The sequence below is a fragment of the Triturus cristatus genome, chromosome 5_2 (genome assembly GCF_964204655.1).
Source record: "Triturus cristatus chromosome 5_2, aTriCri1.1, whole genome shotgun sequence".
NCBI classification, from domain to species: domain Eukaryota; kingdom Metazoa; phylum Chordata; class Amphibia; order Caudata; family Salamandridae; genus Triturus; species Triturus cristatus.
The window spans coordinates 973,045,204-973,071,577 of record NC_140588.1 but is presented as its reverse complement, the minus strand read 5'-3'; the positions used below and the strand labels follow the sequence as shown (position 1 = coordinate 973,071,577).

At 41.3% G+C, this 26,374-nt stretch overlaps 1 protein-coding gene across 17 annotated transcripts in view; it reads left to right on the top strand.

The window, feature by feature from the left end:
• Positions 1-26,374, top strand: part of DCX (doublecortin) — a 392,216-nt gene that overhangs the window by 187,065 nt on the left and 178,777 nt on the right. For all 17 annotated transcript variants that reach the window (XM_085608205.1, XM_085608206.1, XM_085608207.1 and 14 more), the window contains one exon: positions 16,601-16,703. In XM_085608205.1, the coding sequence (XP_085464331.1) occupies positions 16,601-16,703 (103 nt within the window). The remainder of the gene's footprint in view (positions 1-16,600; positions 16,704-26,374) is intronic.

Here is a 26,374-nt window from a genome sequence, read left to right as displayed (position 1 = left end):
GGTCCAGGATGGATATCATAGTTGAGTTATAGTGAGAGGTGAGTTCTGTTGTGGAGAGACCATCTGTGGAGATAGGCAGGAGCGAGCCTACCCTTTCCTCTAGGTCGACTATTTTTGCAATGGCCCTAATACTAGCAAGGAAAATCGACTCTCTACCCTCTTGGTTAGGTAGTAAAAGACAGCTATACCTTGTCTGCTGTGGGCTCCTTGAATCCTAGAGCTTGGAATATCCATGGCAGGCTAATATTCCTAACTCACTGTTTCATGGCTAGAATGTGTCCGTGTTTTATGTTTGTTACCTAGGGTTAGTCCAGTTTTTTTTGTCATGTTCTTCTCTTAAAGGCGGGAGTTGGTTACAATTGATGTCTGTGCAATATGTGTGTAAACTTTGTGATCTCTACAAGAAACTCCTGAACATCTTCAGGTGTTTCCCAGTTGTTCTTGAAATGAAATTAAATGAAAATGAACTGAATAATTTGTATAGTGCTGCATATACCCGGAGGTGTCTAGGCGCTTAAATGAGCCTATGAGCAGAGGTAATACAGTAGAGCTGCGCTACAGACTTTCTGTTTGGCTAATGTATGAATGTGTGATGTGATTGGCTAAAATGACTTAAGTATGTAGATTGGCAGTAGGTCCATGTCACCCTCGCTGCTCCCTCTTGAGGTCTGATTCACAAGAAGAAAGGGTAAAGCCAGAAGATTGCTCCTCTATGATTCATCTTGGGTGTGGACAAAATTTCCAACTATTATGAAAATCACATATCAGAGTCGAAAATTTTATTGAATGCACAAATGTATAACATTTTCACATGAGACATTGAAACCAGAGGCTCTATTATAGAAAGTGCCCTCGGGGTGCAACGAGCATGTGCTCTCGCTTTGCTCGCCCCAGGTGCACTTTGGTGCTACAGAAATGGCGGCAGACGATTGTGTGGTCCTTTCTCAAATACTGATAGTGCTGGCGCACATATAGCACCAGCGCTATCACCAGAGTTTGTTCCCTCATTTGCATGGGGTCGTGGCCCCAAGCAAATGAGGGAATCTCTTTGCCTCTGTGCCTGCACCGTATTATAGACGCGGGAGCAGAGGCAAAGAAGCTGTCAGGAGGTTCACTGACAGTGTGCCACATAAAAAGGTGGGACACTGTCAGTGCACCCCCTGATGGCAGCCCTCTGGAACGTGGAAAGGGGGTCCTATAGGCTCCCCAGACATCTCCTTCCAGGGGGTGCAGTCAATCACGGCACCCGCCTGCAAGGGGATCTGTAATCCCATTAAAAGTGGAGGCGGGTTGCCGCCTGTGGCTGCTTTGAAGCTGGTCCGTATTTCACTTGAATGCGTTGCCCCCGAGGCAGCATGAATTTGCTGCTGCCCTGAGGGCAGCACATTCAACACAATACATAGCACTCTCCTTGTTAGTACCGAGCCCACCTTTTGAAAGGTGCGCTTGGCTCTAACAAGGAGAGTGTGCCGTATTCTATAATACAGCCCCGTTGTGCACTCACATTCCCATTCCTAGCACTCAGTGTTTAATCTATAAAAAAAAGATTGCTATTGACTGAAGCTCTGTTAAGAAGCTCGCGACCTATGCAATTAAACGTTGGCGCACGTAATACCAAGGTTGGTATTCTTACATCCCCCTCATGACTCTTTAATCCACTCACTACCAGACACTCTCTGCCCCTTTATCTCTTGCTGGTTCCTGCTTTCTCCCTTAGTGACGTCTTTTTCTTCCTCCATCTTTCTGATTTGTGTGTTTTTCCCTTTGTTGCATGCACTCAGTTAATATTTTACGTGGAAAAATAAGTGTGTTACGCCCACCAGCATTAAATTAAGCACTGCTAAGCCTAAAAAGTGTGAATGAGACTCTGACACTGTCTAAGTGAGTAGAACTCTACTGTCTGATTACTGTTGGTTAGTGTGTGTGTGTGTGTGTGAGAGATATAAGTATTTGTCTAGATAAGAAATTAAGCTCTCAGTGAGAGAGGGAGGCTTCTGAGGCCGGCAGTTCTATTATTTTTGTGATTTCAGCATTTCTTGTAAAAACTTGCGTTAGTGGTTACATCATTTTCTGCAGTTTTCTGAGATTCCCAGTCTTGGAGTAAACTTTGTTGTTCCTCAGCTCCTAGCCAAAAAGTGGGACACCAGGAAGCAGTGTTTGGATGGATATGAGCTGGGAGATGTGGCTCAGTGGACTCATAAATCTGCTGCTCATATTTGTCTTTGGCTGTAAATTAAATGACAATTTACTTATAAAGCGCACATATATCCTACGGCGTCTTGGCGCTATGAGTCACAAAGCAAGAAGATTAGAAGAGCATCCCGACCATAACTTAGAGGGTAGCTGGAGCGTAAAAACAAAAGCCAGGCTTTCAGGCCTTTTCTAAATAACTTGTGGTATTCTAAAGATTTGATATAGAGGGGTATCGAGTTCCATAGTTTGGATGTGCCAAGAAGTTTGGTTTTAGTATTCCAGGTGCTAATCTCCGACCACTAAGCATTTTATTCTTCTGAAGTAATTATATTAGTACTATTGAGTTCGGTCATTATAAACACCTCTTATCTTTCTATAGTGTCAAAAGATTCCCTTGGTGATGAATCTGCTCTCCGAAGATTCCTTCCAGCTATTTTTTATATTTACCCCTGTGAGTCTTTGACAGACTTTGTTAATCAGAACTGTGTATGAGCAGTCACCTGGGTTTATTTTCCTGCAAAGGTAGGCGCTACTTAAAGGGTTGTTTTTTAAAAACATTAAATGTTTATAAAACTGTGAAATAATCTCAGTCAAAATAGTTGTGCATTTAACATTGTTACATGGTGCGGTACTGCTATGCAAAGAAATCTAGCAATGCTGCTATTTGCAACCACATCCTATTTTAATAATAAATCAATTAGAAGCAGAATAATTTCAAAATTAAATCGGGAGCAGATGGAACATGCTTTGGCAAACCTAACCTGATTCATTTTGCTTATAATTGTGCTGCAGGTATTGGCTTGATCAGTGCTGAATACTATTAAAATGTGCTGGCAGTGGCAGAGCCAGTAATGGCACTCAGCTAACTTCAAAGACTATTTTTCATACTTTCAAGATGGCTGCTACATTGTGTAATGCAATGTGGTGGCCATCTTGAAAGTCCAGAAAATTATGTTTTTATGCATTCAAGATGGCTACCATGTTGTGTGACAATGAGCGGAGGAAATCAGCGAGTGGGGAACATTAGATCCACACATGCTCAGAAAACAAGAAAAAAAGAAAGAATGTTGAGAGAAATGAGCAGCACTTGGGGCAGGAAGACTGGGAGGAAAGGGTTGAGAAGCGAGGGAAGGAACACTCACACGGAGTGTTAAATGAGAAGGAAAAGCACAAAAAAGTTTTTTATGATGTCCGCAGTGGAAGGATACAACTCAGCCAATCAAAAGCGTAGATAAGGAAGAAATGTTTCAGGGGTGGGACAAACACAAGTGTAGGGAGGAAACCCTTCCAATTAAGAACAGGGACCTGAGACAGGCAAGAAAGTCATCCAGTCGTGAGCAAAAGGTAGACCATAAGCTCATTCTATGTGGTATTTTATTCATTGCTGTCTGTGACAAACAGCTGGAGTTGTCTGTACCAAGACTACAACACAAAATATACATCCAGCCATGTTGAGGTCTATCAAAAACACAATGGCCTACCCAAACAGTGGCCCTCCTAAAATGAGTATGTTATAAAAAATGTGGTTTAGTGACTGAATTACTGATGTAGAAATCTGGAGACTTCTGGATGTTCTAATCTCAGTTTAGTACTAAAGAAAATAATCATGTAATGGGGGAAATCACTTTGTCTCCATGTGTCCCCAGCTGTAAATGTGCTTATTTTCTGTTTTTGTAAAGCTCTGCTAATCACCATACTGTGTGCGTCAACACACTTTAAAGGAAGAGTATATGAGTGGTAAATCGCAAGACAGTCCCCGGACTGAAAACGGGTCTGACAACTTGCAAGGATGAATTGTGCTTGAGAAGGTACACCAAGAAATAGATCCCCAGGAGAGGATTAAGCCTTGCTGTTGGAAGCATCCACGGGACTTGGTGAAATAGGGCAGCCAGGCATAGGTGACTGACCGGCAAGCCGTAGGATACAGCTTACATGGGTATCGAGCGTGGGAAACATCAGCCCAAATAAGTATCAACCAACAGTGTAGTGAACTGCCTGATTTAAATCTCATCTTCGACCATAGTGAATATGTACAGCAAGTGGCATTGGTGATTCTCCAGCTACAATTAGAATGCTGTCTGTGAAGTGTTAGATGCCATTTTGACATAAGACTGTGCTATAGCCAGGGCCTCATACAGTGCCTAATTTGAGCCAGTGGTTTCCGGTGCTTAGCACCAGCACTTAATTGTCAACACCGGCACTTATGACAGCTGCCACATGGTGGCGCTGTTTGTGTAATTTAGAGATGAGCAGAACACTTGTTTATTAATTCAATAGAAATTAAAAACAACTAATATCTGCCGCCCAAGACGTTCTTATACCTCCCGGGGGCTTCGAACAGTATGATTTGTCACACTTGTAGAAGTGTGATGGATAGTAGTTGTGTAGGTACCTTCATTGGCAGTGACAATGGGTGGAGCAAGCTGTGGTGGTCTCTGGGCGAGGGCCCTGGCACTTATTTTTACAAATTAAGCACTTGCCTCATACAAATAGGATGAATGCAGTTGCTGATTGAACTTCATACTATGTTAAAGAGTAACCTCTTGCATTTAACATCATCAATCCATGCTTCTGGATCACCCTCGTGTGATCACCCGTGTCCTATAGGATGGTTTATGCCTAATAGTCTTTGATAACGCTTTCAATCAATACATTTCCACATGAGTGCCTCTCAGCAGACATGACACAATGAAAATAAAATGCCCTCATGAGAAAATCCATACATCATGGTAACTAGAGGAGGAACCTCTGGTCCATGCTTTATTGAGCTCGGCGGCATGACGACGGTGCACGCGCTACCGGTTGAACTCATCAGGGCTACGCTTCTCGATGTGAATTGATTGCATTGTAGGGGGGAGCGTAATATCCAGTTCTTTGTCCCCTGCCACTGCCAATCACAAATTTATTGACATACACTTCTGAAGCCTTCAATGAGATAGCAAGACCCTGTTTAGAAAGTACTGAGATTAAGAGCATTGTATCCTTTAGGGTCATACCCGTTGTAATGCTAAAGCTTAATGTTTCAACATACAGTAATCTATCCTGTGAAATTAACCTCCATCACTCCAAACCAATCACACTGATGACCTCATGTCCCCATTATTTCAATGCCATCTACACAGCCCCTAATATACAGGCTTCGCAGACCGCTAACCCAGCCAGCCAGAATCTACTTGAACCTCCACAGATGCAACAACATTAAACCAGCCCTACAATCCCTCCCAAATGGAAACAAAGCAAAGAGGGAAGCACCCAACTAACGTTGCCTTCACTCCACAGTTATTGACACAATTACTTTAAAAGGGCAGACTGACAAAAGCACGTGCATATGCTTAGGATTTTGGTGACCCAAAGCATGAATGCATCGAACTCACACCTGTGAGCAGAGCCGAGCTACACTCATTTCAGAAAACTACGACAACTGAGCTTTTCAAATTGGGTTATGACTTAACCTCACACAAGGATTCGTAGCAGAGGAACATTGGAAAATAATCCACCTTTCTGATCAGACTTGAGGATCCTTAGCGCGCTGAAGTAACAGCAGGGAGACACAAAGCGCTTTACAAGATGAGGTGGACACAAATTGGGGAGATGAGTGCAAGTTTCTAGTTGGGAGTGGTGGTTAGTTTCATCTTCACAAACAAGATTCAGTTTACTTGTATGTCTATATGTACATATGTCATTTCAATTAAATGTGAGCACACCATCAGGAGGCACTGGATTGATCTTGCACTTTTAGGAAATGGTCAGCCCTGCAGTCGCTGATCATGAATGTCGGTCAGATGTATGAAGTATTGTGTCTGTGACTATGATCACTGCTGCTTAAGACTCCTGTAGAAGTCATCAGGGCATATTATATCAATAACCGGTGTTCTTTGCAGCATCTTACCTTCTAGCAATTCTGTCCCTCACAAGAATTTGAAGTTGACTGTTTTTCCTCCTATATACAATCGCTACTTGTAGGTCAAAGATTCATGCATGTTCAACCTAGGTTTTAAGTTTTGCAAGTGTAATGTAATAGTTCAGGGCAGGTGAATGGAAAGGGCACTTTTTATCTTAATTGGCATGTGGTCCACTCACAATGCTAGTTTTGTGTCTCGCTTTGTAATATTTGGCTTATCAGCGGCATTCATCAGCATTTATCATGGCGTACTGCTCCGGTTCCTAGGAAATCTTTTGTTTACTGTGCATCAACGTAACTGTACTGGGACGGATGCGGCATATCGCTCTAAGTTTACACCGTGTGTGCCTTGCCTGCCCCAAATTTGTTTCCTTTCTTTGCCATATGCAATGTCCTGCTAGTCCATATCCATGAGCAGACACTGTGCATCTCTTTCAGTACTATGGATTCCTGGGCTGTCGGTGCACAGTTGACACACTTGATTCGGACCCAGTGTCTGAGGAGCTGGTTTCTGCTAATATGGCACTTTCATTGTTCCTGATAGAGGTGATGTGCAAGAAGCAGTATGAACCTAAAATAAATCCGGACAGTGTTTCAGTAATGCTGTTAGGATCTGGGTTGTGGCAAAGGGTCTAAAAGTAACATTCACTTTCCTGGAGATCAATTTTATTTTTCATTTATTAGTGTTCAAATGAAGGGTAGAGGATAGCTTTTGGTTGTGGCATGAACAGGCATCCAACAGGTCAGAGCTCCAAATGGGCCTGTCCTTTATCTCGAATCTTTCTTCATGCACAGTCCCTTCCCAGAAAATCACATCTCAGTTGACATTTCCTTCTATCTTATGCCAGTTATTCAGTACTATGTTACTGTGTATCTTTATTCCCTGATTCTATTCATTGCCTTTCTTCTTAGCTCGCTGTTGTTAAGGCGTCGGTGGAAGAATACTACTTCTTGGTTTATCGTAATAGGACAGAAGTACTCTTTGTCCAGCATTTGCGTTACCCTCTACTCACATAGCTTTTTTTCAGGATTGTTTACAATTTCTACCATTAACTAATTCACCATGCACTTTTCATATTTTAGTTTTGCCTCTTCCCTTCCTGCAGTGATGGGCCTGATCTTACGAGCTCTAGCATTTTAAATTATTCAGTGCTACAAAAACATTATCCTTACATTTCCCCCTACTAAGTTCAGCATAGAAGCAACAGTAGTGTCTTCACTCAGTTGATGTTCAATCCTCCATCTTTGCTTTTCTACCTTTGCTGTCTGTCCTTCTGAAATGCTTTACAACACTGCTACTTTCATCTAACTTCATATCTGCTCTTCACCCTTCAGGAGTCTTGGCAAGGCACCTACAATCTTTGGGTATGCCTTTAAAGACACTTAGATATTATGCCACTTGTTGCCAGGGGCAGCTTGTAACTCTGCGTCACTATTATATTGGTTGAGTCTCTTAGCAGGAATTTTCTTCACGATTTGGGTGGTCCCAAATGAGTTGAACAATATTATTGAGATAGTTTCACAACAGTGGTCTGTGACTCCTAGGATTCTTCTTTATGTACATTTCCAGGAACCACGTTTTGTCAAATCAATTCCACCAGGCCCCTGGGCTTGATGGATCGGCCGCCACTGAGATTTTTTCATTGAGTGGGAAAAATACCTGCATTAATAGTGGGAGGGTTTAAGTATGCCAGACTAATTGCTGCTTATGTGGTGGAGTTATTTTCTCCTCAGACAAAAAAAAGATGATTGGTAGAAGGAAATATTCTCAGCCGGTGGTTATTATTCAGGGCCTCATTCCATTCCGTGATTTTCTGCCCTCTATGCCACTGAGACAGAGACTGGCACATGTAAACCAGATTTAGTCCTATTCTGACAGGAAGAGCCAAGCCCAAAATGCTAGCCCAGTCCCCTCTAAACGGTTACACAGCCCAAGACTGGTTTGGATGGTTCACAACCCCACGCTGGTTTTGCCCTTTTGGGCCCAGACTGTGACCCAAATAATTCTTGTTTCTTCCGCCAGCCTACACTCTTGTTGATACTTTTTCATCCATGCATTTTCTCTTTGTCACTATGTTATTATCTTTCTCAGTCCGTGTTCCTTCTCCCTTATCAATCTGTTACTCTGGGCTCATATGTGATATTGAAAAAAATGTCCTGTTCCCAAAAATGAATGCTGGTGCACGCCACTTGCACACATTAAAGAATTAACTATTATTTTCAACAGGAAAGGAGTATTATAATTACCATTGGCGCGTGTATACATGAAAATTAATGTCTCATTCTTAAACGTGGAGTGGCGGCCATGTCCTTCCGCGCCTCCTGCACGCACTCTCTGAACCCAAGCAGGATATGTTTTCGCTTTTTTTGCCTTTTATACGCCGGACTGCAGCCTGTGGGAGTGGGGGCTGTGACAGGAATGCGAATGGCGCCGCCATTATGCAGTGTGCTGTGTGGTGCATGCTCATGTCTGGGCTGCAGTCGTAGAAACGGTGCCGCCAGAGCTGGCCGCCCCCAGGAATCCCCCGGGTAACTCGACCGAACGTGAGATCATCCACAAATGAAATCCGCCTCTTACACAGCAGACAGCGGACGTGAGACTATTGCAAATCAGTGCCATTTTTCACTGTACAAATGCTTCCATCCCCCGCCCGACAATTTTGCAGCCGGCCATTTTACACATAATCCATATGCCCGCACGCAGCACATTTACCTACCTGTAACAACTGCAGAATATCCCTCCGCGTGAAAACATGGACGCAGATCCATCCGGAAGTGGTTCAGTGTACGTGCTACTGACTAGAACGTTCGTTGCGCAGACAATTTTAAATTTAGAATAACGCTCTGAAAACAGAACGCAGTGATACAAGGTCAGTGAATCAAACAAAGGTGTTGAGGTGTAGTAGACCCGGTAGAAATTTCAATTGACCCGTTACACATGGTCTCTGGATCCATTTGGTAGAACAGGGAGAAAACTCTTGTTGAGTCCAGCTGTCATTCATGGTCTTTATGGATTTTAATGGATTCAGTGCGCATTGGTATTTATGCAGTGGAATTTCTACTGCTTCTCCCACTGAATACACATAGCTCAGAGACCAGAAATCCACACACAACTGCTTCCAGTATAAACAAGTTGTAAATCGGCAACAGGAATTTCCAAAATGAGAGGTCATTCTTCTAATCTATGCAAATAACGGTTACCTGTTGTCCATCCCGAATTTACATTAAAATCGAATTTTGGTTAGTTAGATAAAAGATTTAAAAACTTGTAATTTTTGCAATATAGGAAGGGACTAACACGTTTGCAATTATTATTCTGTAAATGTTAGAACGAAACAAGCACCTTCACCTTTGTATTCCATCATACATGACTACCACACGTTAGAAGTGGTGCATCCACACGAATAACCCAACCAGGCCTCATTAACTACTTTTCTTCAGCATCTCTGCACTGCAAGGACTCCCAGCCTCTCGGCTTCATGGATCTCTACTTTATCCACCAGGCCATGAATGGCTAAAGATGTGAATTCCTGCAGATCAAACTAGGCAGTAATTGGCTTAAATGCACCCTCTGCTCAACTGCAGTACACCACTTATAAACAACTCAATTCATGAAGGAGCACCAGTGGTGAGACTTCTGGCGTTGTACAGGCAGCAAACCTTTGGAAGGCCACCCTGAAGCACATTCACTGCATAGCGGGCGACCACTTTTCACAGCACTCAAAACTTGTGTCTCCTGAGACTTTGCATGTAAATGTCAATAGGTACATTTGAAATTCTGCTCTTCTCACACTTACCCTGTTGGGATCAGATCCAGCTCTTAATTGGCAGCGGTGACACCTGCTCCTGTATCCATCGTACCTTCCCACATCCAGCAGTGTAGGACTTCTCAGGCTTGCTTACATCTTTGGTGAAACCCAACCATGCGCAGATTAGCCCAATCACAGCAAGCGTGCTATTCATTAATCAAGTCTCCATCTGGCACAATTGCTGCAGTGACAACAGCAATGTGATGTGACCACCATATTTGATACCAGACTTTTTGTTATACATAGGAAATAAATACTCCAGTCATGCACTAGGGCAGTAACTCATGCATAAGACTGTGGTTAAATCACCTTTGTTCCCCGGTACAAACCCTACACTGATGCATATGCATGCAGTAGGTGTGTTAACACAGTACCGCTGTGACATGGTCCAGGACACATTGCAAGCTACCACACAACACCACTATTGTATGAGGTGGATCAGGCGCCACCATGTCACGGTACCAAATACATATGGAAACTATGCAAGTAATTCACAAAAAGAGACTGAGACTTAAATGACTGCACCTATCACAATGTAGGAAAGGTTTCGAGAGAGTGGTGTCAGATTTGGGGGATCAGCATCCTAAACCCCCATAAACGGATATAATCCACCAATTATTTAATGAAAAAATCAGCACCCACTGTTTGTTTAGCATAAGAACAAAAAAAGAAGAAAATAATTTTTCATTCAAAACCCTCAGTTAAGTGTTCACAGACTCCAATCAGAGTCATGTAAGCATGATATTTCTTCATAATTCTTTATTCATGTTGTACAAAATGTTCAGCAAATGTAGCCAACATGTTTCGTCCCTTTCCAGAGTCTTCTTCAGGGCTTTGTCCTTATTGCGTTATTTCCCTCATAACATCTATTCGTATTGAGATTTTTCAAATTAAAAGTAGACCTTAATCAGAAAGCTCGGAGTCTCCGTTATTTTAGAGGAATGTTCGCGGTTGCAAGGTGATACAGTCGTAGCCGATGTCGTCAGTCAAATCTAAGTGGCAACAGCTGATATTTCACACTGTCTCCAGGAATTATGTCCCTTAACTGAAGCGTTTTGAATGAATAATTATTTTCTTCTTTATTTTGTTCTTATCCTAAACAAACAGTGGGTGCTGATCTTTTCATTACATATGGAAACTATGGCTGTTTGCTGTGGTTGGTTGATGGTCGTCTGTATCTGAGATAAACTCTATTTTCCTGTACTTTTGCCCTTTGCAATTGAACAACATGGTGTGCAGTGACATGGTCCATGACGTCTTGTAGATTGTGACAGCATCCAACATAGTTGTCAATCAACCCAACACTCTTGCAACCATGCATCGCCTGTTGCAGTCTTTGACAATTAAAGCAACCATTCCTTTCTGACTAAGTTCTAACAGGTCATGCTAATGGCAGCTGTGTGCTATAAAATGCTTATAACATACCACATCAGGCCTTAAGTGTTGAACTACTCATTCTGGTACTGCACCAGTGCCCAGCGGGCCCCATGGTAGTGGGTAGCTTTCAGGGCCGGATGAGATGTAGAAATCTAGGAGTCCTAAAGGTGCCCTCTTAAACATAGACCACTGCCCACACCCACCTTGGCAGCCGGCTTGCTCTTCTGATGCTAAGTAAGACCTTTCCACAGGTAAATTGTTCATCCAGGCCAAAATAGTGGAGCTGCAGTGCATATGAGGGACATTGTTTCTCCCGTGGATGACTGGAGTGGAAGCCAGAAGCTTGGGCCCAGTTCTTAAATAATCTCCCTATAGAGGTGATAACAGAAGTTCGACAGAGGAAAAATAATGTACAAGCTTCATTCTTTATCAGCAACAGCATACTGAGCAGCTGGCATTCAGACAGGAAAATAGTTTTGTTGTGGTTAGCATGGTAGCTGCTTTAGAAAACTGGTAGGACATTTTGGGGCATGGAAAGGCGAAAGATGCTGCCCTTGTCTGCATTTCTTTCTGGGAAGATTTTATGCTTCAGTAAAAGATTACGGGCCTTATTTAAAGTTTAGATGATGGCATTCCCCATTACAAACTTGGCGGATATCCTTTCTGCTGCATTACAGTGATTACAATCATGACACTTGTTATATGGCTGACAGAATATCCGCAGTGCTTGGGATAGAGTAACACGTCTACCAAACTAAGTAAGGCCCTCCTTATGTGAATGCATCTAAGACTAGTTTGGCCTTCGTCTCAATCAGAAGTAAATATCCATATTGGTGCAGAGCATAATTTACTCAATCATTATCTGTTGTCCATGAGCTAGTTAATATTGATTTGGTCTCCAGGTAAGTGTATACATCTGAAAATGGTCCTGATGCGGTTGGTTACATCTGGCTTTCACATCTAGGTATTAAATAACAAGGGTGGACAAAGAACTCTACGGCTGACACTTGAAACCTGGAAGATTAATCTGCAGTTCTGGAAGCATTATTTGAGCCCCTCTTGGAGGATGGGGAAGTTCCCTTCATCGCAGCCTTTTAAACAAAATGTATTTTTAGATTGAGCCTGGGCTGGCCATGCGCTGCTCTGCTCAGCATGCTGTAGTCGAGTATGGACTTGAAGCCCATATTTGTCATTGGCTTGTGTCATTGTCCTTCGTATATGCTGTCTTCTGATTCATTTATAGGCTTGTTAGTCCCTCCTTATTACCGCCTTTGTCCATTTGTAACCTCCCATGAGGACTGGCCTGTTTACTTCGGTTGTTACACGGTACGTCCTATTTTGTCTGTAAGCACTATTTTCGGTAAAGAGTTTCTCCTACTGCAGGCACAACATGCTTTCCTGCAACATTCAGTGCGCCATGCGCGCTTTTACTTTCCTAGCAGCCCGGGACAATGGCAGCCGCTTCTTTGAAATGCAATAGGTCTAGCATTTTCTAGAGTTTGAGCTATTGGCATTGTAAATAACAATGCCTTTTATTTATGTGTTAATTATCAAACAGATAGATAAAAGGCACTGTCATTTACAATGCTAATAGCTTAAACTCTCGCAAATGCGAGACCTATTGCATTGCAAATGCTTATTTCCAAAAGTGAGCAGTTTCTGCCACATACATCCCGCTTTGCCCTTATACCAAAGGATGCAGCATGGCTTGGGGGGGAAATTAGCAAATCAGTCTTCACTGTGCAAGGGAATGACATTTCTGAGCAGACTCCGCAGTCCACGAAGCAGAGTGGGTCTTTTCTGGTAATTAGTGTCATTAGTTTACATTTCACAGAATTCTGACATGTGGAACAACCAGATACTGTGCATTAATTGTAGCGCTGTCGCCGTAGATTCTAGCAATATCATGCATTAGTGGAAGATCCCATAAGTGTTTTACGTCTAGAGTTAAGTATATGTTTAAAACAAAAATAAATATCTTATGATCAGGGCCACTGAAATGATGTGATTCTGTGGCTGCAGCGTTTTTTTGCAAGATCATATATTTGTCCCATTTGCCGTATTACACATCATCTGAGGCATAAACTGCAGATTTTCACAAAAAATAATTTATTTCTAACTCAAATGGAATAAAAGTTACTAAAACATTGCAAAGCATTTTTCTAACGTACTTCGCAAAGATTGACAATTCATCTTTTAGTTGCTTATTGTTGTATTTAGATCTTAAATTGGTACTAATAAGGTGCAATATTTTCCAAGACAGCATTGCCGTATGTAAAAACCACAAAATAAAGAATACTATCACAAAAGGTGCCACATTATGAAACCTACTTTGCTTTTTCTTCCCGCATAGTGTATAGTCAGTCCTGTTGCATAATTTGGTCCTCTCCTGCCACATAATTCCAGCAGTCTAGTATTCCTGGTGATGATATATTTCAAACATGATCAGTCATTTGACATATAACAAATTTAGAAGGAGTAGGTGCTAAAATCTGCAAAGAAAAGTACCCCAACATTGTATTTCCTTTTCTCTTGTTTCTTGTGGCTCATAAAGAACTAATAGGAATATAATAAATTAGGTAACTGGATATTCCCATTGGAGCTAATTAATATGGCTGAAAATACTGGAAACACAAAGGAGCAGAAATAAAGTGCAGTTAATTATTTTACGAATTGTACGCCAACACTCCCAAGTTCACGCTATGCATTCCCGTGTAATGTAATTGGGAAAAAAGGTTGCCGAGTTAATTTCATTTTTATTCACTTGTGTTTCATAAATAATTTTTTGATCTTTGATCCAAAGAGTGGAATTTGTGTGTAAATAAAAAAAAAATATAAAAAGTTAGGTGTGAACTTATTTTACGTATTTTTTATCTGTAATGTGCATTTGTGAATGGCCATTTGCTCGAGTTTCTTACTACAGCAGTTTAAAATGGTACGTTTCGCCCAGATAGGAATTTTCAATTAATTATTTTTTCTTGCTCTGCCAAAGCTTCTTTTCATCATGCCTTAAGACATTGCTATCTGGCAGCATAATGAAGCATTCAGGACAATTACCAACGCTGAATATTTTAAAGGCTCCTCGTGGGATAAAGACTTTGTAGACATTATTTTCTCCAGGGTGTTCATGCTGGTCTAGACTAATTACTGATTGCAGTAGGCAAAACTGAATGATGTAAATGCTTTTGCAAATCAAATGTACTAATGCAGGCATTATCACTATACAATCTGAAAATCAGCATATTCTGCACAACACCCAGAGCAGCTACTTGGATACAAATCTAATATGTAAAAACAGTGGACCTGATGCTGGAGGAAATTCAATGGGTGGTTTTTCTTTCGACTTTAACACTGGCTCCATGCTCTAAACATGCTCTAAACATGCTCTTAGCTGGGCTATTTCTATTTTTTTAAATACAAAAATAAACTAGATTCATTGTTCTAACTTTACATATGTGTCCCTGTTTGGATAGTTATCTCTATGTATCTGATATTGACATGAAATCTCCCTAAAATTGATGCATTTACCTTTTCACTCCTAACATTAATATATCCACTGTTTAAATGTCTGATGATATTATGTTAATAAGGTATCACATACGTTTTAATTAGCTTCTAACTAGACATGTGGTTTGTGGAATTATTATTTCTTGCTAACTAAATGTTGACCCTGTTCACTGAGAAGAGCTCATCGGATTTATTTACCAAAATAGAGTATTTATGTGAGCTATACAGTGCCGTGCTAGGAAATTTAACCTACATTCAGGCATAAATATCTGCAAAGAATTGCAGCACACAGTCAAAGGAATCAAATGTTCATTGATACTCTCACACCCTTCTGAAAACAGAAGTACTTCTACCAACATAACCAGTCATGCTTATTTTATCATACAACAGGAGTTCCGCCGAGTTCTAAGGTGATCGCTAGGCCAAGAAATAAAATTTACATCCAAGGCGGGCCTGGTGAAATGTAACTTTTCTCTCCTGTTTGAAGTCCCTGAGATCATTCTATTGTTGATTCTATTGAGGAAAAGTTAGCAATCCCTCTGTCTACACCCTCTAAATTCCTTTCCTAGAACAATATGAATAAGAAAGGCAAAGCTTCTTTCATCTCCAAGGGCAAGCCCAGAGGACTGTAGAATTGACTTTGGTAGCAGACAATCCATAGGAAGAGGATCCCCACCCACTTTGCTGATTAATAGAGGGTACAGTTGGCATGAGAAGCATTGCCTGGAAAAAAATCCATCCTTAAACTTTCCCTTTTCTTATTCTCCAAGGCCCTCATAGAAGACAAGTGTGCTCTGGGTGCCTGCTAGTCAATAGTGGTGTGAGATCTGGCAAGGCATTTGATCACCCGTTTATCAAATATAGGCAGCTTTAGGGGAAAATAACGCAATGCCAATCTTTGGAGATGAGGCAGCTATACCATCCCAACCTTCTTTCATTGTCTGGTTGTCCGTCTGGAAATTAATAAATGCATAGTGAATTTGTGCACTGTGCATAGGTCAATGTTTGAAAATGTGCTTTATAGAAAACCCCCAAAGAGAGTGTTAGCTGGTGGGTGGATTTTAGTGTTTCTGACATAAACGAGTAACATAAAGAGGAGTTATCTGCAACATTTGGTGTGTTTTTTAGACAGTCAAATTCAAATAAAGCTATAGACAATTGGATCGATAACAAGTATAAACCAAACACAAATACATATTGAAGATTGCTTACAATGTTTGGAATGGATTTATGTAATGATTAGCAAAAAAAATGGACTGCTAGAAATATTATGTCCAAAATCCTTTTTACAAACATATCATGCCACAGGATTAAGATTTCTATTAATAACTCGAATGGATCAATATACTTTGTAAATTGTATTTATGTCATGATATTTATGCCAGACGATATTTTTGTTTACAACACTGTATAAGTACACCACTGGAAACACCATCACAATCAGGATTATGTTGGTGGTGGTGTAAGGTCAAACACATCAAAATTAGTATTTAGCAAATTTACTTTTGAACAGTGTGTAGGAGACACATTTGTCTTTTTAGTACCTGCTGGTAATTACCCCTTGTGTATCTTTTCTGGCCTCCAGTATTTTTGTATTTGTATATACGTTTTGAGCGTCTTGTACTTTCAATCATCTAAAAAAAAATAGCATGTTAGCCGTACGTAAAATATTGTACAATATTTGTAGCATAAGTACAATTAATACATTACATCTATTTTTATGTATCATGATATAATAGTTAATGCAATATGTGGATTATTTAAGATGATTTAAATTCACAGCGATTGAAATAATATTTTGTTCTCTCTTCAGGTGACCTGCCTTCATGATTTCTTTGGTGATGACGATGTGTTTATTGCTTGCGGACCAGAGAAATTTCGATATGCACAAGATGACTTTTCTTTGGACGACAATGGCAAGTACTCAGTAATTGAATTTTATATCTACTTTCGCCATGTAATACTACTATTTCGCCATGGAGTACTTAAACTGTCATTGGTTAATCATGGTCTCTGCCGAACAATCTAAGCACTTATTTCTTGAAACGGAAGTTAAGAAAATTTTGCACTTGCAAACATCCTGTAATTCTTGCCAATACTATGATTTCTAACTTTAAGCTGGGAAGTTCTCTGCTTGGTGACTTTCCTAAGAAAACAGGATTTCTAATCCCCTTTTAAGTTGTTGTAAGAAAAAAAATCAGTGACATCTATATATTTATTTTATTTCTATTTAAAATTTGTATATATGTGGACATTGCCCTATGGTTTCAGAGTGCTATACAGAGAACCAAAGCAGGGAGAATATGTCTACAAACTGCCGATTACAGTTATGTATGATAACCTACTCACAGGAGCAGGGAGTTGATAATCTAGTGCTGAAATGCCATCTAAGTATGTGGACACCCACAAACTTACACATTTTGAGTTTCAAACACCTTGCATCCCCTTCCCACCTGAAAAAGGTCAGAAATTTGCATTTAACAATGGTGCCGTTCCAGAGCATGAAGAGGATCGGAGAACCGTCTAAAAATTGGTGCAGGTGCAGGGAGAGATTTTTCACCAAGTGGAAATATATTTTCACTCTGGAGATTAATTCAAAAATAGCAAATACATTTTCACTTGCTTAGAAGATTGTTGCATGAGCAAATATTCACATGTATGTTTGCTTGTGTGAAAATGACATTCACAAATGTTCTCCAGGAGGTCTTCTAGAAACTTGATCTGATCACTGGTTTGTAGTTGTCAAGCTACACTGATATGAGGTTGTAGACATGTGGAGGCAGAGTTGAGCACTGATTACAAGTTATGTGGTGTAGAACTCTTGTGTAAAATTCCACTCTGCATAATTATGAGTTAGTCGGTATTCACACACCATATATGGTATCTGATTTTACTAGGTGAATTTTCCCAACTTGCTGTAGGAAGGGTCACATTGCAGCCTGCCCCATTTTATGGCCCTTGCCCAAACCTCAGCCCAAAACGACATGCATTGGAATCACTGCAGACATGTATCACATACTTAGAGCAGGTAGTAAACATCAGCGTAAAACCCATGGAAACTGGAGTTCCTAGCAGAATATCAGCTGTTAAAGAAGGTTACGCTCAGTTATTCCCCACTGTGTGGGGTTAAACTGAGAATGATTGGACTTCCATGTGGAAATTCTGGCTGGTATTGAAAACTCCGGCCACATGGATTGCAAGGAATTCTGCATTCCAATGCAATGGCTGGCGAAGAGAAAGGTGCACAGGCTAAACCTTGTTTAGGTGAGGCCCCTGCCTCTTATTCATTGGATGCTTTATTAAATAAACATGCATCCCTGATAGAGGATTGCTTCCTTGTGTAACCTGGACAGGTTGGCATTAGAGAAGGGCTTTTCAGCCCTCCTGAAATTCTGGAGCTCTGCTGCTTTCAAAATAGGTCTTCCTTCATGGCTCAGTTGCTTCCCTTCTAAAATACTTCCCATCAGGGGCGCTACAATTCTTCCTCAGAAGACATCCTATAGGCACCTTGTAATGATGTAATATCTCATTTACGGCTGACTGTCGGCTGGGACCTGCAGCTCTCTTGCAAAAAGATCAACTAAAACATAGTTCCTGAACACAATAATGTGCACTAAAAACTCAACTTAATGCAGTCAAAAAACTTACAAATGGGTGATTTTATAGGTGTGTGGCGCTAATGGACTAATTTCACTAAGTGTGTCTAGATATATGTATTTCTCACATGCAGTGCTTAACGAGAAGGAAGTGAATCACCCTACTCCCTCTAACCTGAATCACTAGGTTCGGACAATAAACTTGTTGAACTCTAGCACACGCAATTCAATGAATTGAAGTACTCAATAGTCAGTTCAGTAATAGAAAACGGAAATAATCTTTTTCTTTTGCTTTTGCTTTTCTTATGTTCTTTTCTTATTTTCGGCCCGTTGGCCTCTTTTCCTGTCTTTATAGCCAGCTAATACGTGTTTCGTCAGTGAGGGAGTACCTCATGTCTTCTTCAGGGCTGTTTACTTGACAGTCAATAAACCTGAAGCAGCCTGTACACCGGTCCAAAATCAACCTGGTTGTCTCAAATAGTGGTGTGATATACAAATAACCACATGAGCTGGAGATAAATCCGTAAATCAATCGGTTTCAAAACATCTCATTGACATCCGTCAATATTACAAGTCCCTTGTAACCTTATGTGAAACAAAATATATAGTTGCTAGTAAACTGCAGGTATCCGTGCTTTAACTCCGCAGTGGGGCTCTCATAAATTCGAAGTCCTTGGCTATGAATATGCCCACTTTCTTGTCATCTGCAGTCCGAAACCCATTAGAAATATCGGCGGTATTTGTGGCGTAGTAGCGTTTGCCTAAAACATATATATTAATGGATTTCGGACTGCAGATGACCAGGAAGTGGACGTATATATATTTTTTCACATAAGGAAACAACGGACTTGTAAAATTGACGGATGTCAAAGAGATGTTTTAAAATCGATTGATTTACCGATTTATCTCCAGTTCATGTGGTTATTTGTATATCACACCACTATTTGAGATGGCTGGGTTGATTTTGGACCGGTGCACACGTTGCTTCAACTTTATTGACTGTCAAGTACGCAGCCCTGAAGAAGTCATGAAGTACTCCTTCACTGACGAAACACAAGTTGGCTGGCTATAAAGAAAAGAAAAGAGACGAACGGGCCGAAAATAAAGAAGAAATATAAGAAAACCGAAAGAAAAAGATTATTTCCATTTTCTATTACTGGACTGACTATTGAGTATTTGAATTAATTGAAATGCGTTTACTAGAGGTGTACAAGCAGAAAAAAATCTCTTTCTGTAGACAAAAAGTAGTTTTCTAAATGGAAGTGTTATAGTCCTGTAAGCATTAAGGACTGGGTAAACAAGCTTACCAAAGAGTTACCTATTACGCTGCGAAATCGATATAGCCATTTTCATAAGCTGTGGGAAAAATTACAGGCATTTTATTGTTAAAACACAGCTGGTTACTTCGTGTAACTTGGTATTTCTTCTGGTGATACAGTGCTTCGTTTGTGGCAATGTATTTATCATCTGTTCATGATCTTGTCTATTTAAAAATGAAATCAAAATGAAATAAAAATATAAGCTTGAAAAAGAAAGAAACCAGGGATCCTTAGGGAGAGGGACAAAACCAGGGGAGGCAGGGAGATATTCAGAATGGAGCCTCTGCGCCACACCTTGTGAATGTGCTTTGTAATGGATCTTGATGGTGAATAATGAGGTTAGTTTCACCTTTCTGCTGCCTATGCCAGAAACAGCATTTGTTTGTGATTAGGCTCACCCTGAAAAGATCTGCAACCTCAACATATTTACGACGTCCTTTAGTTAAGTGACATATATTAATGTGTTCGATTTACTATGTGTGGATTTGGCCACCATCGCTGCAATGAAGGCTATTTTGCTATTGGGAAAGCAGCTCAGAATCTGTCTTTACAGTCAGCAACTTATCAGGACAGGATCATTCAGTGTAGCTTGAGTTAGAATATGCCAAAATTGAGTTCAATTCTAGTGTCCATGTGTTATACGTATAGTGCTTAAACCCTGAGGTGTCACAGCACTAGTAGTGAGGCTGCAGTAAATACCTGTGGGGTGCTATTTGACATTCTTATACTGAATACCGTTCAGGGGGCTGTAGTCGAAATTCACCAAAAAAACATGCATATATATCATTATACAGGTTTTCAGTTGTTGTCTGGTTGGTGAGTACTCTGCAGCATTTCAGGCTGGAAGAGCTTCCCATAGTCGAAGTCTGGCTATGGTGGATTTCATCCTCTAGTAACTGTTTTCTTGTATGACTGTGAGTCAATTAAAAGATGCGTAGTGTGTGTAGGGATACAGCTTTATCTTCCAGTAAGGTAGGCCAAGTAGAATCTTGTGGATCAGCAATGTCATTTTGATTGTAATTTTTTTTTCATATTTTAATTTATAGTACCTTTAATATACAAAATATAACTAATAATCGAAAAGGTTGTCAAAGCAAATTGAACAACTTATCCTTAGTACAACTCTAAAGATGTTCAGTGGAACAAGCAATGTCTCAGAAATGAAATATAAAAATTTGTTTAACATTTTCGACATCAGCTTTGAGCAACTGTAGATTCCGCATAGTTCGGGGTCTTCTGTCGTTACTGTAGACGTTTAAGTTTCAAGGCTTCGATGACCGCTTGTACAATTGTGTCTCTTGCCTGTTTGAAGATTCCTCGATTCCTTGGATCCTTAACAACAGAATTTGATGAGATAGTGGGAGCTTTCAGCGACCAAAATAATTTGTTCCTCATAATGGGATGGGGATGTTGTTTTTAAATAGGACCTTAGTAACATTATACATTTAATAGTTGCTAGACCTGACAGCTTTAGGGTGTTCTTCCCCCAAACGTTTTGCCTTCACTCTCCTATTTTGCTTAATTCGCTTTTGTTGGCTTTGGGACTCTGTGCACTTTACCACTGCTAACACGTGCTAAAGCGCTTGTGGTCACGCCCTAAAACATGGCTTACTCCTGACTGGCATATTTTATTTACTTGTACTAGTAAATAGTGTACATCCACTCTCACAACCCAGCTCTCTGCCTTTATTCACTCTCTTATTAAATCTCTGCCTTTGACTCTGCACAGTGTGCTGCTGCATTTGGACTAGAGTTGCGCTATACAAAACTACATACATACCAATATCCAGTCATACTTTAAGGAACCTGAAACAATAATTTCCAAATAAAAAATGCAAAATTAATATAGTAATATCAATCCTTATTACCTTTTCTTTAATAGATACTATGCATCTACCGATTCCTAATGTTTGAATGGTTACCCAACAATAGCTAATATGTTTAGGTTGTAGAACCCTGAGTTAGCAACAAGAAGAGCACAGAAATCTGAAAATGTGCTGATGCACCAATCTCCAAACAGGACTTCCACCATAAAGGCACTGCTGGTTGGTAAAAGTATGGAAAACCTACAGAGAAGTGTTTGTTTGTCAGTTCTGTGCAATTGACAAGTGCTGCCATTGTCCTATGGAAAGTACAGCAGTCCTCCTAAGAAGTATTGATACTTTCACGTAAAGGTTTGTCTGCCTTGGTGAGCAGTGCTGGTATTGTCCTACATAAGTATTGCTATACTACAAACACAATGGTCCCTCACAAGAAGAATAGAACTGATGATTTGTTTTCCAAGCATTAAGCTTTGCCTGAGCCTTTCTGTTTATTCGTACTCTGATTGATGCAGAGTTTGTGTTCCCACTTTATTGCTGTGTCACAAATTCTCAAAATATTAAAAGTATTCTTGTCTGGCTGGACAACGTAATATAGATTGTATTGCATTTCTATATTTATTGTTTCTCTCCTATTCTTCTTGTGAGGGACCATTGTGTTTGTAGCATACTTGTACTCAAGGTTCCTAACCAATCCCATTGGGTTCCCTTGTTTGTCAATACTACATAAGTATTGCAGCACTGCAGAGAAGTGTTTGTTTTGTCTGTTAAAGTGCAACAGCCTGGTGAAGAAGTGCTGCCACTGTACCATGGAAAGTACAGCAGTTCTCCGTAGAAGTGTCGATACTTTCATATACAGATTCAGAAGCATTGGTGAGCATTGTTGGTATTGTCCTATATAGGTGTGGAAGCCCTGCAGAGAAGTGTTTGTTTTATCTGTTAAAGTGCACCACCCTGGTCGAGAAGTGCTGCCATTGTTCCATGGAAAGCAAAGCAGCCCTACCCTAGAAGTGTTGTTACTTTCATATAAAGGTTTACCAGCATTGGTGAGCAGTGTTGGTATTGTCCTATATAGGTGTGGAAGCCCTGCAGAGAAGTGTTTGTTTTGTCTCTTAAAGTGCACCACCCTGGTCGAGAAGTGCTGCCGTTGTCCCATAGAAAGTACATCAGTCCTCCTGAGAGGTGTTGATACTTTCATATAAATGAATTAGCAGCATTAGTGAGCAGTGTTGGTATTGTCCTATCTAAGTATCGCAGCCCTGCAGAGAAGGTTTGTTCTATTGGTAAAACTGCAGCAGCCTGGCCGAGAAGTGCTGCTGATGTCCCATGGAAAGTATAGCAGTTCTCCTGAGAGGTGTTGATAGTTTCATATTAATGAATTAGCAGCATTGGTAAGCAGTGTTGGTATTGTCCTATCTAAGTATCGCCGCCCTGCAGAGAAGGTTTGATCTATGGGTGAAAGTGCAGCAGCCTGGTCTAGAAGTGCTACCGTTGTCCCACAGAAAGTACAGCAGTTCTTCTGCGAGGTGCTGATACTGTCATATAAAGGTGTGCCAGCCTTGGTGAATCGTGCTTCTTTTGAATTATATAGGTGTGGAAGCCCTGCAGAGAAGCGTAGACACTGCCTGATAGAAGTGTAACTGCACGGAAAAACTGTTTCTTCATGAAAAGCAAAGGATTCCTGCTGAGAAATGCTGGTACTATTCCATGAAAGGCATTGCCGCTGTGTGAAGAAGTGCTGGGGCTGTCCAATAAATATATGGAAGCATTGATAAAAGAAGTATTGGTCTATACCAATAAACATATCTCAGCCTTCGACAGAAATGCTAGTATTCTCCATGAAAATGATAGCAGTCCAACAGAGAATGTTATTGGCCAATAAACCTATGGCAGTGGGGCGAAGTGAGAGCTTCTGTGAATGGAAATAGAAATGGAGCCAGCACCCACCATGTGCTCTGCAAATCCGACTTATCTCAATCAATCAATCAAAGCTTTATTTCGACATGTAATGTCATAAAAGCACAGTACTATAAAAACACAATTACATAGAAAAGATACATTTAAAAACATGTCATAAAAAGATCTAGTTGCCTAATGCACAATAAATAATTAAAAAATGTATTAAACTTAGCAGCTTTGATATAGAGGAGAAATTAGCTGGAACTAATTAGCCTCTGCCTGATCAGCCATGCCCAACCTAAAAATTTGGCCGCCCCGCAAATTATAGTGGTGTTTGTTGTCGATTTAAGGATTCTCAGGGCGGCAGAACAGTCCCTTGTCCCTAGCTGCAGGCAGACGGGCCTAAGCCATTTCATTCTTGGGGGCGCATAAGCTGGACAAACAAAGAGAAAATGGGAGATGTTTTCGGGGACGCCTGGGCAGGTTGGGCAATCCAGGAGAGTCTTATGCGGGGGATTCCACTTGCTAGTACTTTCACGGAGGGGAAGGGTCCCAAACCTAAACTGGATAAAAAGTGATCTGTCCTTGGGCTTCGTAATGAAGTCCAGGTACGGTTCTAAAAAAGGCACAAGCTTATGTTGACGAAATGCCTCTGTAAGCCTACCATGATTGGGGTCACTATGCTCCCGGGCATCAACCCATGCCCAATATGCTCTTTTAATTGTCTCCTTCGGTATTGGTGTCCCCAAAACCCGGTCAAATGCGAGACCTGATGCGACCAAGAGCTTTTTAATGTTGGTCAACCACTCAATTTTGTGAGCTCCTTGCATGTTCATGACCTCCCTAAGGCCATCGGCATAGTTGGAGAGCTCAGGGGTACGCCACAACCGCACCCAGTGTAACAAAGGGCGGAGGGTGACTAGGTCTCTAATAGAGCGCCTACCAAGGTCGCTCAGTAGAGGTTTAGTCGGAGTGCCCCTCGGGAGTGATAGAAGGTCTCTAAAGAACTTGTTTTCATTGGTCACTAGGGTATCTACGCAGCAAAAGCCCCATAGTTCTGCGCCATAAAGGGCGCTGCCTACCGCCTTTGCAGCGTAGATATCCAGAACTGGGGCGATAGGTTTAATAGTAGAGGCTCGTAATTAGTTTCCCAGGCTTCCTATTACCCGTCTATGATTGAGTGCCATTTTGTCGATGTGGGGCTGCCACTTGAGCCTGTCTGTGACTCTGATCCCCAAGTAGTCAAACTCCTTGACACGCTCAAGTGGTTTTCCATCTAGGGTCAGGGTGGATCGAAAGGATCTAGTAGGGTTGAAGTAGAGGAGTTTGGTCTTAGAGGTATTAATGACAAGGCCTCTCAGCTCACAGAACAAAAAGAAGCGATCTAAAAGCTTCTGTAGTCCTGCTGGTGTTTTTGAAATTAGAAGAGTGTCGTCCGCAAAGAGGAGGGCGGGGACTTTATCACCCGCCAGTGTGGGGACGTCAGCTTCAATTTCGAGCAAGTAAGAGACTACGCCATTCACAAAGAGTGTGAAGAGCGTAGGTGCCAACACACAGCCTTGGCGAACCCCTCTATTCACCAGAATTTTATCGGTTTTTTGGTCCTGAGTTCCCCATCTGATGCGAGCAAAATTGTTAGTATGCATCCGGATGAGAAGGTTCAGGATGTAAGGGGAAATCCCCAGCTCCTCCAAAATCAGCCACAGGCGATCACGGGGAACCAGGTCAAAGGCGGTCTTTAGATCAATGAACGCCAGGTATAAGGCGCCCTTACCAATAGTGACCACCTTCCAATAGAGGAGCACTAGCCTAAATGCTTGGTCAATTGTGCTAGTGCAGGCCCTAAAGCCTGCCTGGAACTTTGTCATGATGCCATTTTCGTCCACCCAGGAGTGGATCCTCTCCAGTAGGACCCTACCGACCAATTTCTGACCAGCGTCTATAAGGCTGATTGGGCGGTAGTTCGCTGGGTCACCCCTTAAACCCTTTTTGAAGATGGGGATTACTTCTGCTCCCCTCCAAGACTCAGGCACCGGGGAGCCATCCAAGAGATTATTAGTAAAGATCGCAAAATACGTTGCCCATCCGTCAACATTAGCTTTGTAAAGGTCACCCGGGATACCATCTGGTCCCGGGGCCTTTGCAGAGACGATTTTGTTGATGGCGATCTCAACCTCTTTCTTCTCGATCTTATCGAATGGAAAATGGTCAGTGGGAGTAGCTGTGGACCTCACATGGGTGCAGTGATCCTCCACAGGCCCCACCCCTACATATAGGTTCCTGAAATGGTCAAACCATTCCCTGTCCGTAATGTGGTTGGGAATTTGGTCCTGGTCATACATAGAGGATTTTCTCAATATGGACCAGAAAAGCTCGCCATTTTTTGAGTGGCTTGCGGATTTTAAAGAATCCCAACGTTGCTCATCCCAATCCTTCCTTGCAGAAACAAGTGCCTGTCTATAGAGCAGCCTCGCTTCCCTGACCACCCCTGGATTATTAGATTTAATTGCGAGGATCAGGGTGGTTTTTTTTAGTCTGCAGTCCTTGTTAAACCACTTGTTTTCTGACTTAGTTTTTGGTGTTGTTTTTTTCCTGTGGTCCAGAAACAGAATACCAATCGAGTCCATAGTTTCCTCGAAAGTTTTGGTATAACCAGGTATGTCATTGGGTACCATGGAAAGCCTGGCGGTATAATCAACAAGGATTTTTTCCAGAGCAGCAAGTTTAGTATTAGACAGGACGAATTTAGACCACCTGAGGAATCTTTTACAATTAGAGGGGTGGAGTATCTTAGTGAGCATCTGCATTCCATGTGGGGGAGCTTGATCTTGACTATGCCACAACTCCTGCATGCTAAGTGATAAAGGGTTATGGTCGCTGCTGATTGAAGGTGTTATTATCATATCAGCAACAAATTTCCAACCTCCCCTGTCAATCAGAATATAATCAATTC